This window comes from Leucopleurus acutus (genome assembly GCF_964270905.1).
Source record: "Leucopleurus acutus genome assembly, chromosome: 10".
Lineage (NCBI taxonomy): Eukaryota > Metazoa > Chordata > Mammalia > Artiodactyla > Delphinidae > Leucopleurus > Leucopleurus acutus.
In genome coordinates this window covers 18,268,143-18,294,298 of record NC_139153.1, presented here as the reverse complement: position 1 = coordinate 18,294,298, position 26,156 = coordinate 18,268,143, and the positions used below count along the sequence as shown (strand labels likewise).

Genomic DNA, 26,156 nt, shown 5'->3' with positions numbered 1-26,156 from the left:
ATGTTAGAGTCCTTATCATGAATATACAAGTTGCCAAAGAAGAAACCCAAGTTTGCACTAAGGTATTACCTGAACGTTAGCGTTACCTGCTGAAGCTTTCTTTTCCATCTGATTGGATCCTTTTTGTGTACAATTATCATTAGATATTTAGCACTCTTAATTTGAAAACTTCACTTCTAGTGCCAAATACTTTCCCTTCAGAATTTGTGTCATAATTCTATTGCTTTGGAGCAGGTACCATTCCATCTTCAGGTGTGAGTTTCTGAGCAAAGAAATGTATGGCATTTCAAAGATAATTTCAACATAGGAACAATTAGATAAATATTTTAGTGTCACTTCAACATTTATATGAAAACAACAATTTTTATTTTTGCAGCAGTTGGTACAAAATGAGAACGCAAAAGTTTTGTTCACACTTGTGTTACATAGTAATTTTACTTTTTCTGTAATAACATGAGAGTAAGAAAAAGACAATTTTAAAGGGGTGGAGTAGGCAGTGGTTTTTAACTGGGGATACTTTTTGTCTCCCAGGAAACACTTGGCAATATTTATAGACATTTATTATTGTCAAAATTTGGGGGGCAGTTGAAGGTTGGGTGCTAATGACTTCTAGTGGGTAGAGATCAAGGATTGCTGCTCACCATTCTACAGTTCACAGGACATCCCCCTTTGACAAAGAATTATCAGGCTTACAGTGTCAGTGGTGCCAAAATTGAGGGACTGCAGGATGAGGAATTGCAAAGGACCTACTCAGACCCAAAAGAAATGTTTTGTGGGTAGTAAACATAGGTAAAAATACTCAGTTTCACTTGCAGTGAATGAAAGGCAAATTAAAGTGTTTTTCTACTATTAAATATACAGAGTTTTGAAAGCGTGTAATACTGGAATAAAATAGGTGTTTCTATACTGATGGCACTATAAAGTGGTACAGCATTTCTGAGGGGCTTTTGAATATATGTATCAAAAGTTCTTGCATTTCATACTTTTGACTCAGTAATTCCACTTACAGGAATTTATCCTAAGGTAATAAACAGATGCCTACAAAGTTTATTCTTGGGATATTAAACGCAGTTATTTTTAATTGTAATGAGCTGGAAGCAAACCTAAATTCTTTGTTTAAAATGGTGGTTATTAAATAATGGTACTACCATATGTGATATATATTAAAAATCTTACTTTTCAGACTACTGGTCCCGTGACAATACCCACAGTGAATGAGGTAGGGAAACAAAGGGATATTAATCAAGGATACCCAATTTAAATAAATAAATATTAGTGAAAAAATACACTAAACATGTACTTTAGTAATAATTACTGGGCACATTACGGACAATTTTCATTGTTTCTATGTTTTGTAATTTTTTCCAATGACTGTCCTATTTATATAATCAGAAAGAGGGGGAAACAGATATCTTTTAAATTTTTAAACTCTAGTAAAATTTTGTAGTAGCTCTGTCATTTCTCAGACTATTTGCTGAAAAATCTGTCCTTTCCCATATACTGAGTTTCCATTTATGTATGGGTCTGTTTCTGGTCTCTCTGTTCCACTGATATTTTAATGCTTGCTCAATTAATTGATAAAGTATAATATATTTTAAAGGTATAATTATGCAAAAGAAATTATGCAAGGAATGTTCTCTTGGTTTGGACCCCACTTGTAGGTTTTCTGAGCTAGTGATTTGTATTTTAAAGGAAGTTCTTAAAAACGTTGTCAAGATTTTGTGTGAGCAGTTGTGTTCTGATTTTTGCCCATCTTTATCACTCATGTAATTCAGTATTCAGATTAAATTTACTTGTCTTTGTTTGCTCCAGTCAGATAGTTACGACTAAATTCTGTGGCACTTTTAAGTCTCCTGATTCAAAGCCTGTCACCTTGTGTCAGTGATCAGCCCTATTAATTTTTTTTGTTTTCATTCATTCATTTTTTTCCATATTCCCCTTTGTTTACAAATGGTACAGTATCTGCTCTCCCTTGGAGATAGTGTAGGGCTCTCCTGTGCTCTCTTCTCTTAGCTTCCCACACAGATTTTGTGTGGAAAGCAATTAGTCTGAGTAGGAAGTAATCTTAATAGAATTTGGAACTGTAAGGGGCAACAAATTAAGATGTTGCTGCTGGCCACTAAAATGTTCTAGAACTAGCTGGGAAATAAGAGATGGATTTTCGGCTCTTGAGTCTCTGAAAGATACCTTTAACCTGAGAATTGTGAGGGAAACACGTTTGTTTTAGTACTTGAGAGTTCCTGTGGAAGAAAAAGGTCAGTGTGGTGTTTGGAAGGAGGCTGCATTTATTAGTGATATGAGTTGTTTTGCCTTCGTAGAGGAGAAACTGCATAAAGGGAAAAATGGAAGGGAAAGAGAAGAAAAGGAAGTGAAGGGAGGTGAAGTTACTTTAAAAAATTAATGAGTAATGAAATTCAGTAAATTCTCGAGTTAATTTTAGCAAAGTAGATTTAAATTCTGAGTATGTATTTTATTTTTGGAGGAAATTTTTATGTGGAGGAGTTGATTTTAAAGTTGAAAGCATGTTTATGTTTCATGAGCATCTGTTTAGAATAATTTTATTTTCATGTGAAAAATAAGGTTTTTGTTTGTTTGTTTTGTAGTTTCTTGTCCTGTGAGTACATTCCTAAGAAAATTATTTCTGTTGCCAAATTTTTAGTTGATTTACTCTTGGCCTATTTTTGTGCTCAAATTACATAATTTTCAGGGAAGCATTTTTTGCTTTTGTTTTTATCAGTTGTGTTACATCAAAAAGCGTTATCTTTCACATTTTATAGAAGCATTTTTTCAATTATATATGGCATAGGAATTTGACTTGCATCTATTGGATCTGATTTAGAGTAACTGTGCTTGATACATTTGGAACTTAAAACACAAATTGTACATAATTCATTTCAGTTTATGGGACTTAATTACCGTCTGACCTAGAATTGGTGACCTAGAGTCTTTGAAGCTCCTCATAGTTTGCTTTACTTGGTCTCTATCACTCCTTGTCTCCCTATTGCCATTAATGTGTTGCTGCTGTTGTTTGGATGTCATGGGTGGATTCTCAAGCAGTTCGTGGAAAGGTAGGTTAAAAAACCCATGTGATATGGAAATTCTAATTCATGAAACACGTTATGACTTAGTGGGTGATTATTAAAACTACAAAAAGATTCTTAATTTAAGAAATGAAAAGTGTAAGACTCCTATTTCAGTACCCTCCCCTGGTGTGTTTAAGTATTAGTTAAATGACTGTAGGGAGTCTAGTGAAATTTAAAGATAAATTTTAGTAACCATTGACAATTGTATACTACTCAGAAATTAATATTAGGCATGTTAGAGATTATAATATGCTGCCTCTGCTTGTTAAACCTCTAATTCCCCTTCCCAAAGAAGACTAGGGAAAGGAGGGAAAACGTAGTCATGCAGATAGCTTTAGATAATCACCCTCACCATATTTTAAAAATAATAGTAGTAAAATTTACCTACCGTATAATTCACTCATTTAACAGAGTAAGTTGTCAGGTCACACATCAACTCTCTTTTTTGAGGAACTGCCAAGCCAAACTGTTTTCCAAAAAGGCTACACCATTTTGCATTCCCATTAACAATTGCCCTGCATCCATCAACAATGTGTAGGTTGCATTCCCATCAACACCATTTTGCGTTTCCCGTCAACAGTTGCCCTGCATCCTTCCCAACACTTGTTTGTTTTTTAATTTATTATTTATTTACTTATTTTTGTCTGCGTTGGGTCTTCATTGCTGTGCGTGGGCTTTCTCCGGTTTTGGCGAGCGGGGGCTACTATATGTTGCGGTGCGCGGGCTTCTCATTGCGGTGGCTTCGCTTGTTGCGGAGCTTGGGCTCTAGGCGTGTGGGCTTCGGTAGTTGTAGTGCTTGGGCTCAGTAGTTGTGGCTCACGTGCTCTAGAGCGCAGACTCAGTAGTTGTGGTTCACGGGCTTAGTTGCTCCGCCGCATGTGGGATCTTCCTGGACCAGGGATCGAACCCGTGTCCCCTGCATTGGCAGGCGGATTCTTAACCACTGCGCCACCAGGGAAGTCCCCCAACACTTGTTTATTGTCCATCATTTTCTTTTTAGAAGTATTTGCATATACCTTTATTGGTAATATAAATTGGTATGCACAAGAACGTTTACCAGAATATAGGTTTTAGTTCATTAATTGTGAAAGATAAACGAAATACACACCCACACACATATATATATGTCAGTAAGAGATTGTCATACATCTATTCAGTGGACTGAGCCATTAGAATAACGAAAGTTAGTATATTTCGAAAATGGAAATGTGAACGACACATTGTTGAGTGGAAAAAAGTACATAATTCAAACTTCATTTACATAAAATGAAAGAAGTAGTGCATATGAAAATTCATAAATACTCTCTGGAGGATCTTAATAATATTATTGATGGTCATGTTGAGGTGAGATTGCAGATGATTTTATATTTTTCCTGTTTTGCTTGACGTATCTACAATGAGCTTTATTACTTTTATAATCAGGAAAAAACCCTGTAGTTTTGTATTTCATTTTTTAATACACCAGGTTCTTATTAGTTATCTATTTTGTGCATGTTGGTGTATATATGTCAATCCCAATCTCCCAGTTCATCACCCCCCGCCCCACTTCCCCCCCTTGGTGTCAATACATTTGTTCTCTACATCTGTGTCTCTGTTTCTGCTTTGCAAACCGGTTTATCTGTACCATTTTTCTAGATTCCACATACATGCGTTAATATACGATATTTGTTTTTCTCTTTCTGACTTACTTCACTCTGTATGGCAGTCTCTAGGTCCATCCACGAAAAATATGGAACGCTTCACGAATTCGCATGTCATCCTTGCACAGGGGCCATGCTAATCCTGTTCTGTATCGCTCCAGTTTTAGTATATGTGCTGCTGAAGCGAGCACTGTCTGTCATTTTTATTATAACAACTTTAGTGGGTGTGAAATGGTGTCGTGTGGTTTTGATGTGCATTTCCTTAATGACTAATAATGTCAAGCATCTTTTCATGTGCTTATTGGCCATTTATTGATCTTCTGTAATTATGTACCCCTTTAAACAGTAACATCTCACCCATCCCTTCTTCAAGACCCTGGCATATGCCTTTCTGCTGTCTCTTTGAATTTGACTATTCTGGATACCTTTGAAAAGTAGAATCAGAATACTTGTTCTTTTGTGTCTGGCTTATCTCACTTAGCATAATGTGTTCAAGATTAATCATTGTTTTAGTATGTGTCAGAATTTTCTTCTTCTTTAAGGCTATATCCTATTGTATATACCACATTTTGGTTATCTCTTCATTTGTTGAGGGACACTTGGGTAGTTTCTGCCATTGTGTATAAGTGAGTTTCATGTGATTGAGTTTCTGTTTTCACCTCTTTTGGATGTCCAGAAATGGAATTGTTGGATAATATGGTAATTCTTTGATTTTTTTGAGGAACCGGCATGCTATTTTCCACAGGGACCCCACCATTTTACATTCCCACAAGCAATGCACATGGGTTTCAGTTTCTCTACATACTTGCCAGGCAGTCGTTGTTATTTTTTTTGTGTGGGGTTGGTTGGTTTGTTTTTTTGGATAACAATCAATCTGATGGATGTGGAGTTCTGTCTTACTGTGATTTTTGATATTTATTTCCCTGAATAGTTACGTTGAGCATCTTTCTATTTGCTTTTTGGCCATTTCTGTATCTTTAAAGAAATGCTTATTCATGCACATTTACTTTTTATTTATTTATTTTTGGTTGCGTTGGTTCTTCGTTGCAGCGCGCGGGCTTTCTCTAGTTGCGGCGACCGGGGGCTACTCTTCATTGCGGTGCGTGGGCTTCTCATTGCGGTCGCTTCTCTTGTTGCAGAGCACAGGCTCTAGGTGTGCAGATGTGTCAGTTGTGGCAAATGGGTTCAGTAGTTGCGGCTCACGGCTTTAGTTGCTCCGCGGCAGGTGGGATCTTACCAGACCAGGGCTCGAACCCGTGTCCCCTGCATTGGCAGACGGATCCTTAACCACTGTGCCACCAGGCAAGCCCTGCCCGTTTTTTTTTGTTTGTTTGTTTTTGTTTTTTTGTGTTTTTTTTTTTTGCGGTACGAGGGCCTCGCACTGTTGTGGCCTCTCCCGTTGCGGAGCACAGGCTCCGGACGCGCAGGCTCAGCGGCCATGGCTCACGGGCACAGCCACTCCGCGGCATGTGGGATCTTCCCGGACCGGGGCCACGAACCCGTGTCCCCTGCATCGGCAGGCGGACTCTCAACCACTGTGCCACCAGGGAAGCCCCCTGCCCGTTTTTAAAATAGAGTTGTCTGTTTATTTGGTGCTGAGTTCTTTATATGTCCTGGATATTAAAACCTTATCAGATAGATGGTTTGCAAGTAGTTGCTCCCATTCTGTGGGTTGCCTTTTCACTCTTTGCTGATAGTGTCCTTTGATACACAGCTTTTTGACTTTGATACAGCTCAATTTATTTCTCTTGTTGCTTGTACTTTGGGGCGGGGCGTGTCACAATATTTTTTATATCAACAGTGGTAGGTTTTGAAATGTCTTGGGAATGTATCAGGAACCTTTGAAGCTCACAGTGAAGAACAAACATTTTCTAGATTTTACATTTTTTATTTTGAAGTTGAAATTTTATCAGTGGCCACCAGTATTGCAGTTGATTTTCTTCAAGTGATAGACTCACATGTTCATTTTTGAGGTGATGTCTAGCAATTTCTCTTGGTCTGAATAAGCATTGTTTGTTTGACATTCCTTTCAAGTAAAAATGGCTTTCATTCAACCGGCAGCAGTATTTAACTTTTTGTGACTTGAGATGTCCATAATGTTTTGTTATGCAACAGAAGTCCTTTATGTATACTTCTTATCTTGTTACATGGGATATTAAAAAGGTGTGTGTGTTTTCAAAGGTTCAGATTTAATTAAGTTAGTAAATTTGTTTTATTAAACTTTCCAGTGAAACAGGTTTTTTTGTTTTGTTTTAAACTGTGAGTCTGGTGATAAAGAAGGTAACGACTACTTCTAGTATGGTTGGGTACTGCTGCCTTGATTTGTGCTGAAGTGTTGTCCATTTTACCCACTGCTGCTTTTGCACCTACTGTCATTGCAAATGTCAACTCAGTGAAAAAGTCAACTCTATTCTTATGAAAATAGCTTTGACCTCTTGGGCCTCGCTTTGAGAACTGCTGCCTTAATTTGTAGGGTTGCTGGATGGGATGGAAGAGTGGTTGCAGACTAGCAGTCTTGTCTCGCTTAAGTCATCTCCTGTGTAAGAGATCTATCTGCTGCCAGTAATGGTTATAGTGTTTGGAGGAATGGTTGGCATTCCTGACTCTTACATCTCCTAGACTTTAGGCTATTTAGGCAGGTATCACAAAATATCCTTATATTAGTGGTAAAATGTGAGGGAGCAGGGGTAAAAGGATGTTTATATTAAAAGTTCATGAACAGATGTGAAGATTACACAAGGATATTATGTATTTTTTTACATTGCAGGCTACATCTTGGATAGAACCTATGATATATACCTTTTAAATGACAAAATACTAAAAAGTTTTGTTGAAAGAAAAAGGAGAAATTGAAGTTTATTTTGCTATTTAAGAGATAAAAAACAAGAAACATTTACTAGTCTATATAAGCATTATACCTTGGATGTTAAGAGCTTAGGGTATGGAGTCATTTGTCCACTTAAATTTATAAATGTAAGGTTGGGCCAATTTCCAATAGCCGCTTTTAAATGGGGGCAGTAACACCTCCTGGGTTAGGTTTGTTATGAGGGATAGATAGAGTCAGAACAAGATAATGTTTTAAAAATGTGGAGAGGGGGACTTAGACAATAAGCTTTCAGCCAGAAGTAGTTAATTTTAAAGATTTTAATCTGATTTAGGTAGGTTTTGTTTGGGTCAGGAGTTTGGGAGAATTGGATGGAACCCATTTGGACCTTGTGAGTCAGATTGATCAGGCTTGGTGCAGACTACTGAACGAAGACATTTTCACGACTACTTTTCCAGATCTTAATTTTGTTAGCATTAGTGTCATGGTAAATTTTGTATTTGTGCTTTTTTTCAAGAATTGTGACCCTACATGGTATTATATATTTTTTTAATTTTTTGCTTATAGGATTCAGTGGTCCCAGTTTAAAGGCTATTTTATTTTCAAACTGGAGAAAGTGATGGATGATTTCAGAACTTCAGCTCCTGAACCAAGAGGTCCTCCCAACCCTAATGTCGAATATATTCCCTTTGATGAAATGAAGGAAAGGATACTGAAAATTGTCACTGGATTTAATGGGTATGCATTTAATTCTACTTAATTTAGGTTTAATTTTTAGGAGAACATCAGATTTTTTCTCTTAAGTTTTGATGTGTCTGGTTGATAACTGATTATCCATTAGAACAAGTTCTGTGTCTTGTGATCTATATAGTAGTTATTGATTTCCAGCTTACAAGTATTTAAAATATTGACAGCTTTTTTTTAAAAAAACTTGAACCACGTTTATATGGGTCAGTGGCATTTAGACTTTAAATGTGTAAGACAGTGGAAACATTAATCAAATATTTTAAAATTTTTTCTTTCTGTTTTATATTTGATATTATAAATCCTTATACTTTGTCTAGAACCTATCACTGAAATAAGTAACATTTCTTTTAAAATGAAAAGCAACGGTTTATGAAAAGATTCTACTTAGTGATTTTTTATTTTAAAACATTTTTTTAGAGTCCCTCTTTTCCCTCCAGTAAGTAACCATTTTCAGCCCTTTGTAAAACATTGTACTGAAAAGTTACTCTCCACTAAAATGAAGTTGACCTTTAAATTGTGTGTCATACTCTGTGTTATTTTAAATACTTCCTTTTCAGGACTTTGTATTTTTAGGGTTCCCTTTATTGAAGGGAAGAAGTATTTGTTAAGTTGAATTGTTCAGTATTTAATTAATTTATTTTTATTTTTGGCTGCATTGGATCCCTGCTGCTGTGCTTCCCCCCCCCCCCCCCAACCAGCTGCAGCGAGCAGGGGCCACTCACCTGCCGTGGAGCGTAGGGGGGCGCCCCGTGATGGCCTCTCCCGCCGCGGAGCACAGGCTCCAGGCACGCAGGCCCGGCAGCTGTGGCTTGCAGGCTCAGTTGTAGCGCATGGGCTCAGCTGCTCTGTGGCATGCGGGATCCTCCCCGACCAGGGATCCAACCCGTGTCCCCCCCACACACTGGCAGGTGGATTCTTAGCCACTGCACCACCAGGGAAGCACGAATTGTTCCGTATTTAAATTGGCATTAACAATTTGGAGTGTGGAATGACAATACCTAATTTAATGAATTGTGGGTATGTTAACCATGAATTCATATTTAGGGGCAGTTTTTATTTGATCACATTGCATTTGTGAGTAGTTTTAGGTAGCATAAATGGTCTCATTTTTTTCTTCAGTTACTTAATCACATGGGATTTGCAACAAGATAGTGTAATCACCTAACCCTTTATTATATGCTATGTTCTCCTGCTTAGCAGTTTGGCTTAAAATATCAAATTCTTAAGCTTTGGTTTTAAGTATGTTGCCAAAATACTTCTCTTTTGGGAGAAATTAAAGCTTTATCATTGAGCTGCTCTTGGGGGTTTGGGATTGGAGGGAGACTTTATTTTCACTGTGTACCCTATTGTACTGTTGACAATTATTTTAACTGTATGTATATATTTACTTACCAATACTGATTTTTTTTTTAAAGCACATGCCAAGATGAAGACATGCAATGTATTAGAAGTATACGTAAGATTTACTGTTGAATTGAATGTGGTTAAGAATACTTCTTGGGGGTGTTTATAAATAGTGCAGAGGTAGGTAGATAGTACTTAGACATTATGGTAACTCATCTTTTACTTCAATAAGTTATGGCTCTCATTTAAAATTACGAGTTATGGTCAAACAGGTTAAGTTATACCACTGCTTTGTGAATGTGAAGCTACTTGTGATTCTGAATTTAGTAATACCATTTTCAATTCTTTCAAATTAAATTGGATGAAATACATATATGTAGGTATTAAATTAATCTAAATATTTGTAATGTCTTAATTTGCTAAATAGGTAGTCGACCTACCTCGGAAAATGACTTGAACAGTCATTAAATGCCTAAGCATACATAAATATAATTACTTTTAAAATATTTTTCATCTTTGAACCATAAATACTTTGAATTTATGTTTTTTTCTCTGATTTTTCAGAAAGGTGGTTTACGAATTATTTTTCTTAATCAGGCAGAATCCAAGTCTTTATTTTTTTTTAATTTTATTTTTTGGCCACACCATGTGGCATGTGGAACTTCCCTGACTAGGGATTGAACCTGTGCCCCCTGCAGTGGAAGTATTGAGTCTTAACCACTGGACCACCAGGGAAGTTCAGAGTTCAAGTGTTAATCAGTGATACATTAATATTTTTCATTTCAGCCATTTTTGTCTGTATCATACTATATTGGTACATGGTACATAAAAACATGTCTGTAATATTTTTCAATTTTACTTTTGTGTTTGAATAGACATAGACAAGCTGTTGCTTTTAAAAAAATTTTTGCTAAGAGTGGTGGGTAGAAGTAGCATTTTGTTCTTTTTTAGCTAGTTTGAGAGTATGTCCTTGCCGGTATGCCTCTCCTGCTATTTGTAATAGATCATCTTTTAAATTATAAAAGTGACATAAGTATGTTCATAGTTATAAAAAGATCTCCAGTCGCCCTAGGAATATATAAAGAAAATAGGAACATGTTATATGCCAGTTTTATTTTACTTTTAGAAGAGCTTTGAAATCTTCTTTATATCAGTACATTTACAGCTGTGTCTTCTATTTGTCTGTTTATTTGAAATAGCAGCATTGTTTTCTGTTACATGAACAGATTATATAGTTCATTTTCTCTGTTCCCACTGGTGATGGGCATTTATTTTTTTGGCTGTTACAAGTAGTGCTTGTAGTGAGCCTCCTTGTAAATACGTTTTTGTGTTGATGAATGTCATATGTTGAATATATGTATAGATTTATTGTTGCTTTTTTTTTAATTTGTAGAAAAGGAGTTGCTAGGTCATGGTGTATGCACACTTAAAATTTTTATTAATATTGCCAAATTCACCTCACAAAATGTTTTCATTTATGCTTCTATGTTTATATAAATGCAGATAGTTTATTTCTTCAGTATTTTTGTGGGTATGTACGTGAATTTGTGTCTCTGACTGCAAGTGAAATTGAACATCCATGTCCTTAATGACTCTTTTATGAATTGTGGTTTCATATGTCTTTTTTTGGTTTTTTTAATCTTTTGGTGATTTTCTTATTGGTAACTCCATTTTGTTGTTTTTGTTTTTTGCTTTTAATTAGTGAAAGCTCTGTGTTAAATGCTTCAATATATTTTGGCATGGGGACTTCCCTCGCGGTCCAGTGGTTAAGACTCCATGCTCCCACTGCAGGGTGCACAGGTTCAATCCCTGGTCAGGGAACTAAGATCCCATGTGCCGCAGGGTGCGTATATCTTAAAATATATATATTGGCACGAAAAGATTAACTGTTTTCTAAAATTAGTATTGTCAGTATATAAATTTTCCCTCTTTGAAGCGGAAATTGTCCATTCACTTGTTTGCTTGACTTCCTGAACTGTAAGATTCTGGACACCAGGGAGGACTATCTTTTCCATGTAAGGCCTAGCACAGTGAATGCCTGAACATAGTAGGTTTTCAAACAAACAGGTATGGAATGAGTGAGTGAAAGGAATAAAAGCATGTTTCTGTATCTGTATTTTGTTTAATGGGGCAGGGTAGATAGAATTACATAGTTGAATGCTTAAAGTTCTTTAAAAAATTTTTTTAGTCATATTTTCTTGTCCTTTTAAAATTACTTTTGAACTTTAAAATTTTATAGGGGAAGATGGATTATAGCTACTCTCCAGAACTGAAGTTACAGTTTCTTAGGTGAGAAACACCAAAAATTAAAAATTAACGAAATTAGAAACTTCAATGAATGGTCGGTTAAAAGACAGTTGCCTTTTTTTTTTTTTTTTTTTTCCCCCTGTGGTACGCGGGCCTCTCACTGTTGTGGCCTCTCCTGTTGCGGAGCACAGGCTCCTGACGCGCAGGCTCAGTGGCCGTGGCTCACGGGCCCAGCCGCTCCGCGGCATGTGGGATCCTCCTGGACTGCGGCACGAACACGTGTCCCCTGCATCGGCAGGGGGACTCTCAACCACTGCGCCACCAGGGAAGCCCGACAGTTGCCATTTTATGCCCTCTATGTGGGTTTATAATCAACAAGAGTATATGTAGGCTTACTCAAACTGAGGCCATTTATGAAAATTCTCTTCCTATCTTAGATGCCATGAATATAATTTAGAAATTGCTTGTAGCTAGTAGTTCACTCCTATGATGGTACCCAAAGAGAGATTTCGAGAGGTAGAGAATAACTTACATTCCTAGTAGTTTTTAAAAGATTATTTTAAATCCTAATTATTGAAATGGAAGAATAATGAATGTAAATTAATTACTTAAGTCTTCCTCCACCTTTGACAGTCTGTTAGAACTAAGACCTCTCTAAAATAAGCAGTAAATTTCACTTACTATGGGTAGTTGACTAAAACAGCATGGCTGTGTATTTATGAGGGGTTCTAGGCACACTGCACAACTGCTTGATACCCAAAAATCTTTGTTACATCATCTCTAAGGCGTCCAATGCATATCTTTTGTCATGATTATAGTCTGACTATAGAATTTCTTCTCTAAAGTTATTTTATTAAAAAGATTTTTTTAACATCTTTATTGAAGTACAGTTGCTTTACAATGGTGCGTTAGTTTCTGCTTTATAGCAAAGTAAATCAGCTATACATATACATATATCCCCATATCTCCTCCCTCTTGTGTCTCCCTCCCACCCTCCCTATCCCACCCCTCTAGGTGGTCACAAAGCACTGGGCTGATCTCCCTGTGCTATGTGGCTGCTTCCCACTAGCTGTTTTACATTTGGTAGTGTATATATGTCATGCCACTCTCTCACTTAGTCCCAGCTTATCCTTCCCCCTCCCCGTGTCCTCAAGTCCATTCTCTACGTGTGGGTCTTCTAAAGTTATTTTAATGTACATAATTAACTAGATTTTGCTTAGTCCTGAAAACTTTCACGTGATTGTTTTATATGCATGTGCACACAAACGGAGATATCTTGTAAGTTTCTGCACCTGAGAGTTTGCCTCTTCATACTTTTTTTTCTTAAAGGTTCATATACAAGGTTTTTAATACTTCAAAATTAGATTGTAGATGTAAAACATTTACTCCTTTTTTGATTTTGTATTGTTTGCTTTACAGTTAGCTCAGATTATTCAGGGATGAAAGAATGGGTTCCAGCCTTTTGTTACTTTGTTCTTTTACTCCTTTTACCTATTTTATTGCTTGCTGGAATTTCTGCTCCTCTGTTGAGAAAAATAGAATTATTGCATTTTTTATTAGTTATTTGTGCCAGTATTTGTTGAGCATATTGAATCCTTTAGCTGAAATTTGTTTATTTCTTTTTCTTTACTCCCTTTCTTAGCATAACTAGTTGAGAATCAGAATTATTTAGTAACCTTCCCTCCTTATTCTCCTTCCTGCCTTACCTTGTCTGGTGGTAATAGGGTCTGATATGATGCTCTCTCTAATAAAATTTTATAATTGAAAGGAAATAAACCTGCTGTATTAAAAAAAAGAGAGGAAATAGCAGAAACCTAATTAATTTTTCTTAACATTTTTATTTGAGGCAAGTAAAGTAATTCAGGCACTGTAGAAGATGGTAAACTTGATTAAAAGTGTTGACAATTGCTATAGATTTGTTTTTTAATGGGGAATGGTATAGATACTAGTTTATGGTTATTTACCATTATTGTAAGAGGCTAATTCTTCATTTTCTTAATTTTCTATACTTGCCATTTTACAGTGCTGTTTTCAATAAATCTCAATTACTAACATTTGATTTGAGTTGTAAAATATATGCAAATGAACATTTATGTTGTGTATATTTATACAAATGTTAAATAAATCCTGATCCAGAAAGAGCATATTGTTTCAGGTCAGATAATATCACAAGATTCCAGTGGTGATTTCTGACTTCTATAGGACTTAAGAGTAAACAAAACTTAACCCATTTAACCTTTGATATCTAAGAGATATATAAGTTAATTTCTACTTAAATAGTTGAGGTCAAACGAGTAATTCTGTTAACTAAGACACAGTATAAATGTGGTCATTAATAGAAAATAAAGATGTGGTAAAAATCACCTTTATGCATAAAACAGAAGTGATTGGTTGTTTTAGCAGTTTTTAAATAGGATGTCTGGTTTTGTGGTTATCTCTTTAGCCTTTTACTTTAATGGCCTCTGTGTTTTATACTCCTTTATCTTTTTTTATGAGGAACGTTGCTTATATAATGACATAGAGGCAAGATATAGGTTATCTGATTTTTAAAATCTTAGACTCTGACTGAAATGTGCATTTCTTCTTTTTGGATGCCTTCTTAATACCTTGGTATATATCCAGAATATTGGCACATCTTGATGATCAAACCTTTAAACAGACTAAGATAAATTAAGAACAAAACATAAATTTTAGTTACTTAGAGTCTTTCTCAAGTTAAAATACAGGATAGGAAATTCTATCTTTAGGGCTTAGTGTTAGTGTTTAAAATTTCTAATTTGAGCTTAGATGTCTTTCTCTGATGTTCAGCAGCTTTCTTGGTATATTTTCCAAAGTTAGAATAAACTATCTTGTGTGCTTATGTGTAATGGAAGAGTAACAGAAAGCAGAACTTTCATATAGTTGTACCAGGTGTTCATTGGGGATTTATCTGGTTTATTCTTATACCTCCTTTTAAAGACGCACCTTAAATTAAGTGTTCCCACGTTTATCCTCGATTCCCTGGCAGTTTATTCTGTCTCCGTAGCACTGTATACGCGATTTTATTAGCATTTCTTGTTGTAATTGGGTTGTTTTTAATTGTAATTGTTTACATTACGTGTCTATCGGGTCTGCTATTGAGTATATCTTAATATTTCTGCTTCATAGTTGGCTCTCATGTTTACTTAAAAGGTTAAAAAGTACAAACTTTATGAAGAGACCTTCAGTGCAGTTGTCAGAATTATAGTATTGTTTCCAGTGGATACTTGGATTTACAAGAAATGTTTGTATTTTAAGCCTGTTCACTTGAGGGAGAGTTGTGTAACATTTTAGTGCCATCTATTGGACAGTTGGTAAAATGACTTCAAAAGCTTCTGAAAGTGTCTAAGAATGTAAACTCATTTTGTCATAGGCTGACATCGTTATGCAAACATAATACATTTTTCCTCATAAAGCAGTATTAATATTCACCCATGCATACAGTGTTAATAATTGACTAACATTTTACCTACCTTCCTAGAGAAAATTAGCCAAAACATTTAGTGTAAAAACATTGTTAAGCAGGGAGTTGGAAGATGCTCATCTTTTAAAGTTAATTTTAAAAGAAAGTACTAGTATCAGTGTGTGAAAGAAATTTAGTTGGAGGAATAGACCTAACTAGACAATGTCTGTTTAAGTATTTGCTGGTTAAATAGTATTCGAATGTTCTTAACACTGGGTGCTATTTTGCTAGTTTTTGAAAAATGGGTAAAAACTCCTTTTTAGTATCACTCTGACGTCATTAGTGAGGGAATAGCATTTGGAAGTGTGTGTGTGTTTAGGATTTGGAAGGTAGTGAACTCAAAGAGGGGCTAAGGTACAGGTATACCAGTAATATTCTGAAATCCATGATGGTACTGCATTTCAGATATATATGTATATAAATAAATTATATATTGACTATCTTGTATGTGAAGATATCCTGCCCTTAAGAAGCTTTCAGTCAAATATGAAGAAAGACAGTTTGGAAAAACAAAGATAATTAGTTTTGACAGTGTACTCTACTATGAATTTTAAGAAGAAAAAAACATTACTTTTTCTCAGAAACCAGAGAACTTTCCTATAGCAGTCTTGATGAATATCAGAAGTTGTCCTGTATTTCTGTCTGCCTCTGAATATTTGTGATAATGAGACAAATGTTTCGCCTCTTAGTGCCCAATCTTTTGGCAGAATGATAGTTTTCTGACTTTTAGGCTTTGATATACGACTTGAGAGAAGATTGATACTTGGTCTCTGGCATAACTAAAATACTTGTTTTCATATGAATAATATTTATTTTAAACGTTTTCAAAATTTGTCATAGGTCATATATTGAATTTTGTTTTTGAATTTTTAAAAGAACATAAGAATAGTGTTGATGCTAAGAATACGAGAACTAAACATTGTTTGTCCAACTAGAAAATAAACATTTACGATTTTACGTATGTGCAGTGTAGTGGAAGGGACAACATGGGATTTGAAGTTAGACTGGGTTTTTGAGTCCTGCGGTATTAATCACTAGTGGCCTTACTTTGTGGGTGGGAGGGAATTTTGTGTTGATCTGCCTGTCAACAAGAAATAACTTTGTGGGTAATAACTGTTAATCTGAGGCTTTGTAATTGTCTTTATAAGGAGAATAAATAGATTTGTGTGGCAAATAACTGAAGTCTAAAGTTTACGTTTACACTTTTTAGCTGCATTTGTCATCTCTCTGCTCACATGTTTGCTGTTCATATTGTAACACTCAGGAATGCTAATAGTGTGTGAGATAAACACTGCTGTTTATAACATGATTTTAGGTCCAATTTATGTTTCAGTTTTGTATTTTCTGTGGTCAAGTGAAAATTTGATTGTGGTTGAAGTATTTGTCAAACAGTAAGGTACCTACCAAAATATTGAGTGTATTTGTATGTATTTTAAGTTTGATGAAACATGTAGGTTGTACATAAAATTTTAATTATGGAGCATAACTATGTTTATAATACTTTTTCATTGGAATCACTTGTCTTATTCTGTCTGATAACAAAACATTTGTAGTTTTATTTGAACACTAAAAAAATCTTTGTGTGCAAAAGAATACTTGAGAAAGTTTCTGTATTTAAATAAACTCTGACTTGATTATTATTTGTGTTGCCTCTCTTGTAAACTTAAAATTGAATTGTCAGAATTAAGAATGTTAAAATTTTTTCTCAGTTTTGAAGCTTTCCGTTAATTTTGAATGTTCTTTATTGCTTTTTAAGGCAAGGGAGGGAACATTGTTTTCTTTTTAAATAAGAGGACAGGTGTGCTTATTGCCCTGCCTGTTTTTAAGTGACTCATCCATTCATTTGTAGCATTTTCTTTTGTAGCTTAACACAGGGGTGACTAGATAAAGCTTGAAATAGCAGGAGTAATAATGTTCCTAATTTTCTTAATAATTAATGACCCCAAACTATAAAACTATATTCTTTTGCAGTATACCTTTTACTATTCAGCGACTATGTGAATTGCTCACAGATCCAAGGAGAAACTATACAGGAACAGACAAATTTCTCAGAGGAGTAGAAAAGGTATTTATTTTATTATTGGAATTATATTAAACTGTAGCATAATAGATTTCAGAAAAGAACTTTGAGTAGGCCCTGTTTCAGGCACCTTTTCTTGAAATAGGTTTCTCAGTCTATCTGAAGTTTTTCCCAATTTGTTTTCCAAATTATGTCCTAAGTTTCAGAGGAAGATTTAATAGGAGGGAGGTGGAGGAATGCTTGAGGTCAGTTAAGCTTGGGAAAAGCAGTTTATTATTGTCTCGTGGGAATTCTTAGTATACCTTAACATATTAATAGCTCCAAGAAGTTCTATAATTGATATTTTAATAATAGAGCGTTTTGCAAACTTGTTTATCTACAGAATTCATTTCTTTAGTTCTAGAGTTCAGAGGTACACAACTTGGAAAATCTCTGATACAAAGCATTTAAGTTAGATATTGAGAAGGATATATATCATGTGTAAGAATGAGAGAAGCATTAGGTTTTTAGTGGGTGAGGGGATGTTAAAGGAGCAGGGCATTCTGGACAAAGGAAACAGTCTGAGAGAATGAAAAGCAAGACACATAGACTTGTCTGGAAAGAATGAATGAAGGAGCCCCATGGGAACCAAGATTGTGGACCAGTGGTTTTGTTAAAACCATTGGTTTTTAGTGATTGATCCTAAAACATAGTCTAGTGTTATTTTAAGGTTCTAATTGAAGTTCAATTTATTTTACCCTTGGAGCAGGAATCCAAAATCATTACCTAGTGATTTATAATAGATCTTAGGGCCTTACTGGATTAATGTGTTTTGTTGAGCTTCTACACCTTCGATTTAGTAAGATTCCTGAAGGGCAGGAAACTGAGATGGTTCTTCAGTATTATTTTCAGTTCAGAGACTTTCAGTAATTCCACTTGGGCAATCTTTGGATAACGAGGCAGTGTCACAGTAATCATAGTTGTGTGACCATGGACCAGGTACATAACCTAAGTCTCACTTTCCTCATCTGTATAGTGTGGATCATAATGCGGCTGTGAGGAGGATTAAATGTAAAAGCTCTTACTTTGGCTCAGCAAACTTGCAATGAGTATTGACTATTAATAAAGTTATTGTTACCAGAAAGATTCTATTATAAAAAAGGTTTGAGTCTCTTTCCTTGAGGTATATTGTGCTACACATCAAGCTTTTGATTGGGTACTGCTTTAAAAGGAAGTTCGTTATAGTAGGCCTAAATACTTCAAACTCTAAATATCTTGGTGAGATTCTATCTCAAATAAGAGACGGTGGTTCTGCTCTATTATCTGTAATACATAATGTCAGGGCTCTAAAGTAACTAGAGTAGAGTAAAAAAAAAAAATGAGGCTGGCAAAAAAATAGTTTAGTGGGATATTAGATTTTGGGCTTTTGCTATTGTTTTAGTTTTCGTTGCTTGATTAGAGATTTTTCTTTATCCTTTATCTTTTTTTTTTTTTTTTTTTTGCGGTACGCAGGCCTCTCACTGTTGTGGTCTCTCCCGTTGCGGAGCACAGGCTCCGGACGCGCAGGCTCAGCGGCCATGGCTCACGGGCCCAGCCGTTCCGCGGCATGTGGGATTTTCCCGGACCGGGGCATGAACCCGGGTCCCCTGCATCGGCAGGCGGACTCTCAACCACTGCACCACCACGGAAGCCCCTAGAGATTTTTATTTTTAGCCATTTCTTTTATTAGTAAAAATGTAATAAAATGGAAACTTAATACCAGGGGAGATTCTGAGAAATTAAAAACAAATAATTAAACTTTATTTTGTGGTACTTTTCCTCGTATTAATCACCAATTTTGTTATTGCAGAATGTGATGGTGGTTAGCTGTGTTTATCCTTCTTCAGAGTAAGTATAGATATTTTTCTTTTTCTAGTATATTCTAATTATTAAATCATTTCTAATGTATTAGTCTTAAAAATAGGTTGCATTTATTTTATATGTAATTAAGCATGATAATATTTGTAAATGCTTATGAAACTACCATCCAGTACTCAAAGTAGAATATTACCAGTAACATTACCTATATGTTTTTCCAGTGAACAGAGTTGTATTAAAGAGATTCATGATTTACTGCAGTCTTAACACTGTTGGATTTATGTACTGTCTGGACCCTGGGATCCCATCCGAGACAGGCCATTTCTAGGAAATAATTCTTAGGTTTGTAATAGCTACTTGATGACATCGCTCTTCATGATGGAAAATTATTTCCAGTTGCTAAGATTTATATAGTAAATTAAGGTTGCAATTTAGGGCACACTCCTTGGCACCACTGGTATTTTATTATGAGTGGATGTCCTGGGATTGCAGGAGATTTAGCACTGCCCATGGCTTCCACTGAATGCCAGTAGTGTCCACCACTTCCCGTGAAAAATTTCTTTAGACGTTGCTAAATGTCCCCTGGGGATGCAGAGTGAGGGAAGGGGGATTGTTGGAAGATGTTGCCCCCTGTTGAGAAACACTGGTTTAATGGTTAAAATATCTGATTTCATACAGACCAATAACAGTGAATTTGTTAGAACTCTTGAAGAATGTACCTGTATGTTGTTAAATAACATACTAAGATAATCCCATAGCTGTTTTTCTTAGAAGTCTTTCATTTGGTTCTGTGACAGTGAGATCTTACAAAAGATCTTTTAGACCCGTGATTCTCATCAAAATTAAAGAATTAAACTATCCATAAAAGGGTTTTTTTCTTTTCTTGTAGGAAGAACAGTTCCAATAGTTTAAATCGAATGAATGGTGTTATGTTTCCTGGAAATTCACCAAGTTACACTGAAAGGTCAGATTATTGATTTTTATTATTCAAAGAGTTACAGTTTCTTAATTTTGGTTAGGAAATTCAATATACTTATTAAGAATTGGGAATTTTACGGCAGGTTAGGATATACCAAACAGAATTAGTTAATTTGGTAATCCATGGTTCTGAAAGTCAAAATTAAAGAAAATGTTTCTGTGATATGTTCATATAAACAAACCTTGGGAGGGATGACTTTTTAACAAAAATGGGAAAATGATGTTCATTTATTTTACTGTAGGTCTAATATAAATGGACCTGGAACACCCAGGCCACTTAATCGACCAAAGGTTTCTTTGTCAGTCCCCATGACAACAAATGGCTTACCTGAGAGCACAGACAGCAAAGAGTCAAACTTAAAGCAAAATGAGGATAAAAATCACAGGTTTGTATGTGATTTATATTTAAAAGAAAAAATGTTTTCCAAAAGAGTTAACATTTATTGATGGTTTTTCAGCCCTCATTATTTATTATTTAGAATTTACTGTTGTTTTGAGGGGTAGAAAAGGTTTTAGTGCAGTTAAAAGGGGCTGCAGCTTTTTGCAGCATTATCACATGCTGACGATGGGCAGAGAAAAGACTTAAACTGCTAATTTGGGGAGATTTTATTTATAATAGGGTGTTAAGAAAGTGGTCATGGTACATTTTTTACTTCTTTTTGAAAGTTACTTGAAAAGAGAAGATATTTATAAATGAGTTGAAATTTTGTGAATTATTTCTCATTGTAGATCATAAAAGGAAACCTTTTTATTTATATCCCATCTCAAATTTTCTACATCACATTAAGGGAAGGAAGACTGAATGAGTGAGAGGAATTAAAGAGTATTGGCCTGCCTGGACAGAAGGGTCTTATCAGAACTGATTTCTTAAATTGGTGATGACGCAGAAAGGTGTCTTTGTTCTGACTTACTCAGGAATAATGAGCATCTTATCTACAGCTTACTCTCAGATGGTTCAGAAAATTACTAATGACAATAAGAATAAACAGAGATGGAGACAGGGTGATGGAGCAAATGCAGTGAGTTGCTAATTAAGGGGATCTGCTTTAGGGGGATATGATAGTTCTTTTTCTGTGAGTTTAAAAATATTTCACAATAACTTACTTAAGGAAAAGAAAAGAGTATGTCCCTGTGGAAGACTCGTAGTTTTATTATAGGAGGACATTTAACTTACTGGAGAATTGAACAGAAAGGTCATGTAACTTATTGACAAGTTGCTAGTGGGAAATATTTATTAAACAGTTTAGGTGTCCTCGAAATTATTCTCTTGTGTTTTTCTTTGCCCGGATGTTATAATTTAACTTTGACACTGAAATACAGTTAAACATTATTAGACCTTAAAAATGAGAATGTAAACGATGAAGAAACAGTCTTACTAATGACACTTTAAAACAATATTTACAGTGACTCTTCGACATCTGAATCAGAAGGTTCCTCAGGGAGCCCTATAAAAAATAAACACCCAGATGAAGATGCCGTGGAGGCTGAGGGGCGTGAGGCAAAAAGACTCAGGTCTGACAAAGAGAGCGACGCCAGAGAGATGGCCAGTCAGACATCTTCCAGCGAGATTTCTTCAGTTATGGTAGAAGAAACGGAAGCTCCATCTTCATCTCAGAATAACGACAACGAAATTAGTTGTACCAGGCAGCACTGTACAGAAGAGGATGAAGACGAGGATGAAGAGGAAGAAGGTATTTAGAGACCATCTGTAAAAGGGTGGAGTAAGGAGATCCTCCAATTCTTGTACTTCATTTTTGCGTGAAAGAATGTCACATGATGGAACTCCTTATGATGCTGATGTCGGGCTTTTCTCCCACCTTTATGTGTTCTGTAGTTGCTGCTGAGTTTCAGGGATATGATTTGAACTGTAGAGTATCAGAATTCATGAAACTTAACTGTGGAGGTATTTTGAAAATGAAATTTAACTACAACAACATTTGCTTATTTTTAGAGTCTTTTATGACATCAAGAGAAATGATCCCAGAAAGGAAAAATCAAGAAAAAGAATCCGATGATGCCTTAACTGTGAACGGAGAGACTTCTGAGGAGAATAGTCAAACGGAGGAATCTGATCTGACTCAAGTTGAGGGAGGTCTACATTCTGAAGGTAGTGAAAATACCGGCCCTGTAAGTAGTTCCAGTTGCCATGAAACGGAAGAATTAATAGGATCCAATTCCAGTAAAACTGGAGAGATTCTCTCAGAATCTTCCATGGAAGCCACAGAAGTCACAGATGAACCAATGGAACAAGACTAACTATTTAGAAATATTTAGATGCAGTATTTTCCATACAGTTCTGGTTTCACACTGTATAAAACTTTTATGTAATAAAGTGGACCTTTAGTTTTTCAAGAGAAGCAGGTTGTAAAATAAAGTACTGTATGGGATCAATCCTGAAAGAGTCGCACATGTAAGAACTGTGAGTACCAGCTCCTCGGGGTCCTGCTTACCGCTGACTTCTTTTGCTCTGGTCAGATCAGTGGTTTGTGTATAGATTGTTTTTTTTTTTAATTTAGAGTTAAAAATTTTAAACTGGAAGATAATAATTATAATTTTGAAAACTTTTGGAGATTATCACATTTAGTTTATACATATGCAAGAAAGCTTTTTGTCTTGTCTCTTTCTGACAGCTCTAGCAGTTTTCATATTTTGGTTATAGTTTCAACATTTTAACATGAATTATAGGGTTTCATGTTGGTTTCCAGATTTTATTGTTTGACTATGTACTATGGAACTTTAAGTCATATATACATATATATATATATTATTCTAAGGGGGGAAATGTTATATTTTTCTTTTTCTATAAGAGATGAATACAGTGGATACTTTTTCTATTGGTAATGATTGAGTTCACCTCTTTCAGAAGACAGTTTCTTTCTCTTCTGAGTAATTCAAATAAAATCTGGCCCTTGTGGAACCCTGGAAATCTTAAGTCTGTTGAAATGCCAGGTTAAACACATTCCAAGAGATCTGTTCAAACTAAAATTCTTTTGTATACTTCTGAGGTGCCTGAGAAAAAGACTTCATTATTTATGAGAAAATGTGCTTTATCTTGGAAATTGTGTTCAAACATTAGCTTACTGTTTTGTAGAATGAATGCTTATAAAGCTGACATGAAACCATCTCAGAAGAACCAGGCAGGTTTCTTTACCTTCTGCTTGCTTTTCTGAACAGTGTGAATACTACACATTTCTTTCTAAATTATTCTAGAGTATACAGATGTCAATGGTATGAAACACCACTGTACTGGAAGAATTAATATATTACTTTAGTAATGTACCAGAGCTAAATGACTGAAGCTTTAGGGGTACATAAAAACCACCGTAATTTGTATGACATTTTGAAGTGAATTAAATATTTTTGAACATGCTTCTTCGACAGCCAGTGTTATATTTTTCAGATCAACACAAAGCACAATGGTTACTCTAAACTCAATATTTTCAAATTCACATAACTTAAAGTCATGCAAGCTGCAATTTCCCTGTCTAAATTACTGGCTGCCAAATTTATACCTGTTTCTTCAGCTGTACCTTTTGATATTTAGAATTTTTAAATTTCTGTAAAGTAGATTTTGTAGAATGTAATGTGTTCACTGCCTTTGTGAAGCGGTATATAATTGTATAATTTCTGTGTGTAAACTGAATGCTTGGGCTTTCAATACAGTATTCATATAAAGCAATAAATATTAATGTTATGAAATATTTGAGTACATTTTTATCAAAATATATAAGAATCCCTTTTTTTAATTTCAGATACCTGAAGTACACAGATGAACTTATAAAACTGATGCAAACATTTTCTGACACTGTATCATATGCTCTGGGGTGATTTGGGCGGCAACCACAAGTTTTGCATTTTGCCTACTTCAGTTGCTATGACTAAAAATACCAAAATGAGTTGGCTCCGTTTATGTCTGTAGGATATTATACTACTGACTGACTTGACTGTCAGGTTTACAGCAGCTAGATGATATATTTGTGAATATGTCTCATAGTTGAAATAAAAACTGAGTATTGATTTATTTACTGTTATTCAAGAGGGGAGGAAAAAAATCACACGTTGTAAATTTTTAAAAAAATTTTGCAAAAATGTTAAGCAGATTTTAAATGTGACATTCATTTGTAGTGACCTAGTCTTTATTTTCTTGAGGGATATTTTGCCAATGAGAGCAGATTTTAAACATTTTAAGTTCAGAAATTTTGAAATTTTCTTTAGAATATTTATGAAATTATTGTCAATAAACCTATTCTTTAAGATTCTGTGACCTTTTGATATTTTTTATTTTAATTGTGCCATGGACCACTTGTAAACTGATTTACTTTTGTTAAATATAAGTTGAAGATTTAGCGTCATGACTTTGAGGTCTGTGGTTTTATTTGTAAACTTGCAGTTGCTGTTTTGGCAAGGGCAAATGTATTTCTTTATTAAATAAAGTACAATAATGGTGAATGTACCAAAATGCCATCACTCAACTCTATGAGAGATCTGCATTTTAATCTATAGTTTAATAGTTTTAATATTTATTAGATATTCTTATGTTGATCATAGATCAAACTTGTTGCTGTTTATACAGATAGTTGTAGAATGCTCATGGAATATTTTCTTTAGGATAGATGGAATACTTAGGTAGTTAAACTGGGAAACCTTGTTCAGCTGGTTGGAGATACGATGTCCATTGGGAAGTAAATTTCCTCGAGTATATGCATAGGTGCACTTACACAGACTTTGCTTCATGGAAATGTCAGTTCTAATAGTAACTGATTCAGATGTGTATTTTTAGAAGGCTAATTTTAGGCACATTTTCTTAACACACATCAGCAAAGTCATATTAAAAGATCTAAATGAAGAATTAGGACTTTGGTGATTAAAATATTATTTTCTGTTTTGGCCTTGAGCAGATCGTTTACCTTTTAGACTCTAGACTCTGAACCCAACATGTAAAAAGAATTTAAAATGTTGATGAGGAGAGCGAGAATATACATGGAATACACTTTCAGCACTTTTCCCTTTTAAGAAAGTGAAAACATTATCCCAGTACATTTTTTAAAATATATCTTCAGTTCTGAAAATGTTGGCAGACAGAAATGAGTAGTGGAAAATGTCATATTTTATATGTTTGATTATCAGATACATTTAATCCACTTAGGGTTTATTGTAACTACACCTTTCAGAAGTGTGGATGGAGCAATGAAATTGCCTGTCAGAGCTATAAAACCCTCTGGCTTGGAAAGGCATCCCAGAAACTCTGGGTAAGAAGGCGTGGCCTGTTAAAGCATGGAGGTTCAGAGTGTTTTATTTTGCTGGTGTAGATAGGCATGTACTTACGCATTTTTGCATTTGTAAAGTCAGCAATTTTTCAAGTAATGTAATTGTAATATACTAGTTTACTTATAAAGATACTTGGGGCAGAATCTAAAGCTACGATGTTTGAGTATGAGAAATGTAACGTGTGGTAAGGACAAAAATGCAATTTGTAGAACCAAAGGAAATAAAAATTTTGGATAGTGTTTCACAATGTCTTCTGAACAGGAGTTTCTTAAATACATTGGTTTTGATCAGATGAAGCTTAGTTCTCTCGAGATTTGTGCTAATCATAAAATGGATGAATGCAAAAACACCTTGTAATTTCATATGGAATTATTATAATTAGGTTTATTGGATTATTGGCCTAGCAAGAATGCTAGTATGTATTGGTTAGAATACATCTAATATTTCACATTTTAAAAAATAACTAGTACACTTTCTTCAGAATTTTATTTCATCAACTTGGAGCCTAGATTACTTTGCCAAATAAATGTATTATTTTCATAATGCAATAAAATATAAACTAGAAGAATATCTTTATGTGTGGAATTACTTTATTTGCCATTAATAGTTTACACTCCCTCCCTCCAGTGCCCCCTTTTCTCTCACCTTAGTTACGTTAAGATGCACAAGCATTTCCTGATCCATAGGG

At 35.0% G+C, this 26,156-nt stretch overlaps 1 protein-coding gene across 2 annotated transcripts in view; it reads left to right on the top strand.

Annotated features, from left to right (window-relative positions):
• PPP4R2 (protein phosphatase 4 regulatory subunit 2) overlaps positions 1-25,953 on the top strand; it is a 54,121-nt gene extending 28,168 nt beyond the window's left edge. The window contains exons 3-10 of one of the 2 annotated variants that reach the window (XM_082847775.1): positions 8,115-8,285; positions 17,338-17,431; positions 19,215-19,252; positions 20,112-20,186; positions 20,443-20,586; positions 21,605-21,891; positions 22,152-22,327; positions 23,953-25,953. In XM_082847775.1, the coding sequence (XP_082703901.1) occupies positions 8,115-8,285; positions 17,338-17,431; positions 19,215-19,252; positions 20,112-20,186; positions 20,443-20,586; positions 21,605-21,891; positions 22,152-22,327; positions 23,953-23,973 (1,006 nt within the window). In that variant the 3' untranslated portion in view covers positions 23,974-25,953. The other variant, XM_082847774.1, reaches the window with a different exon arrangement.
• Positions 25,954-26,156: the final 203 nt, after the last annotated feature.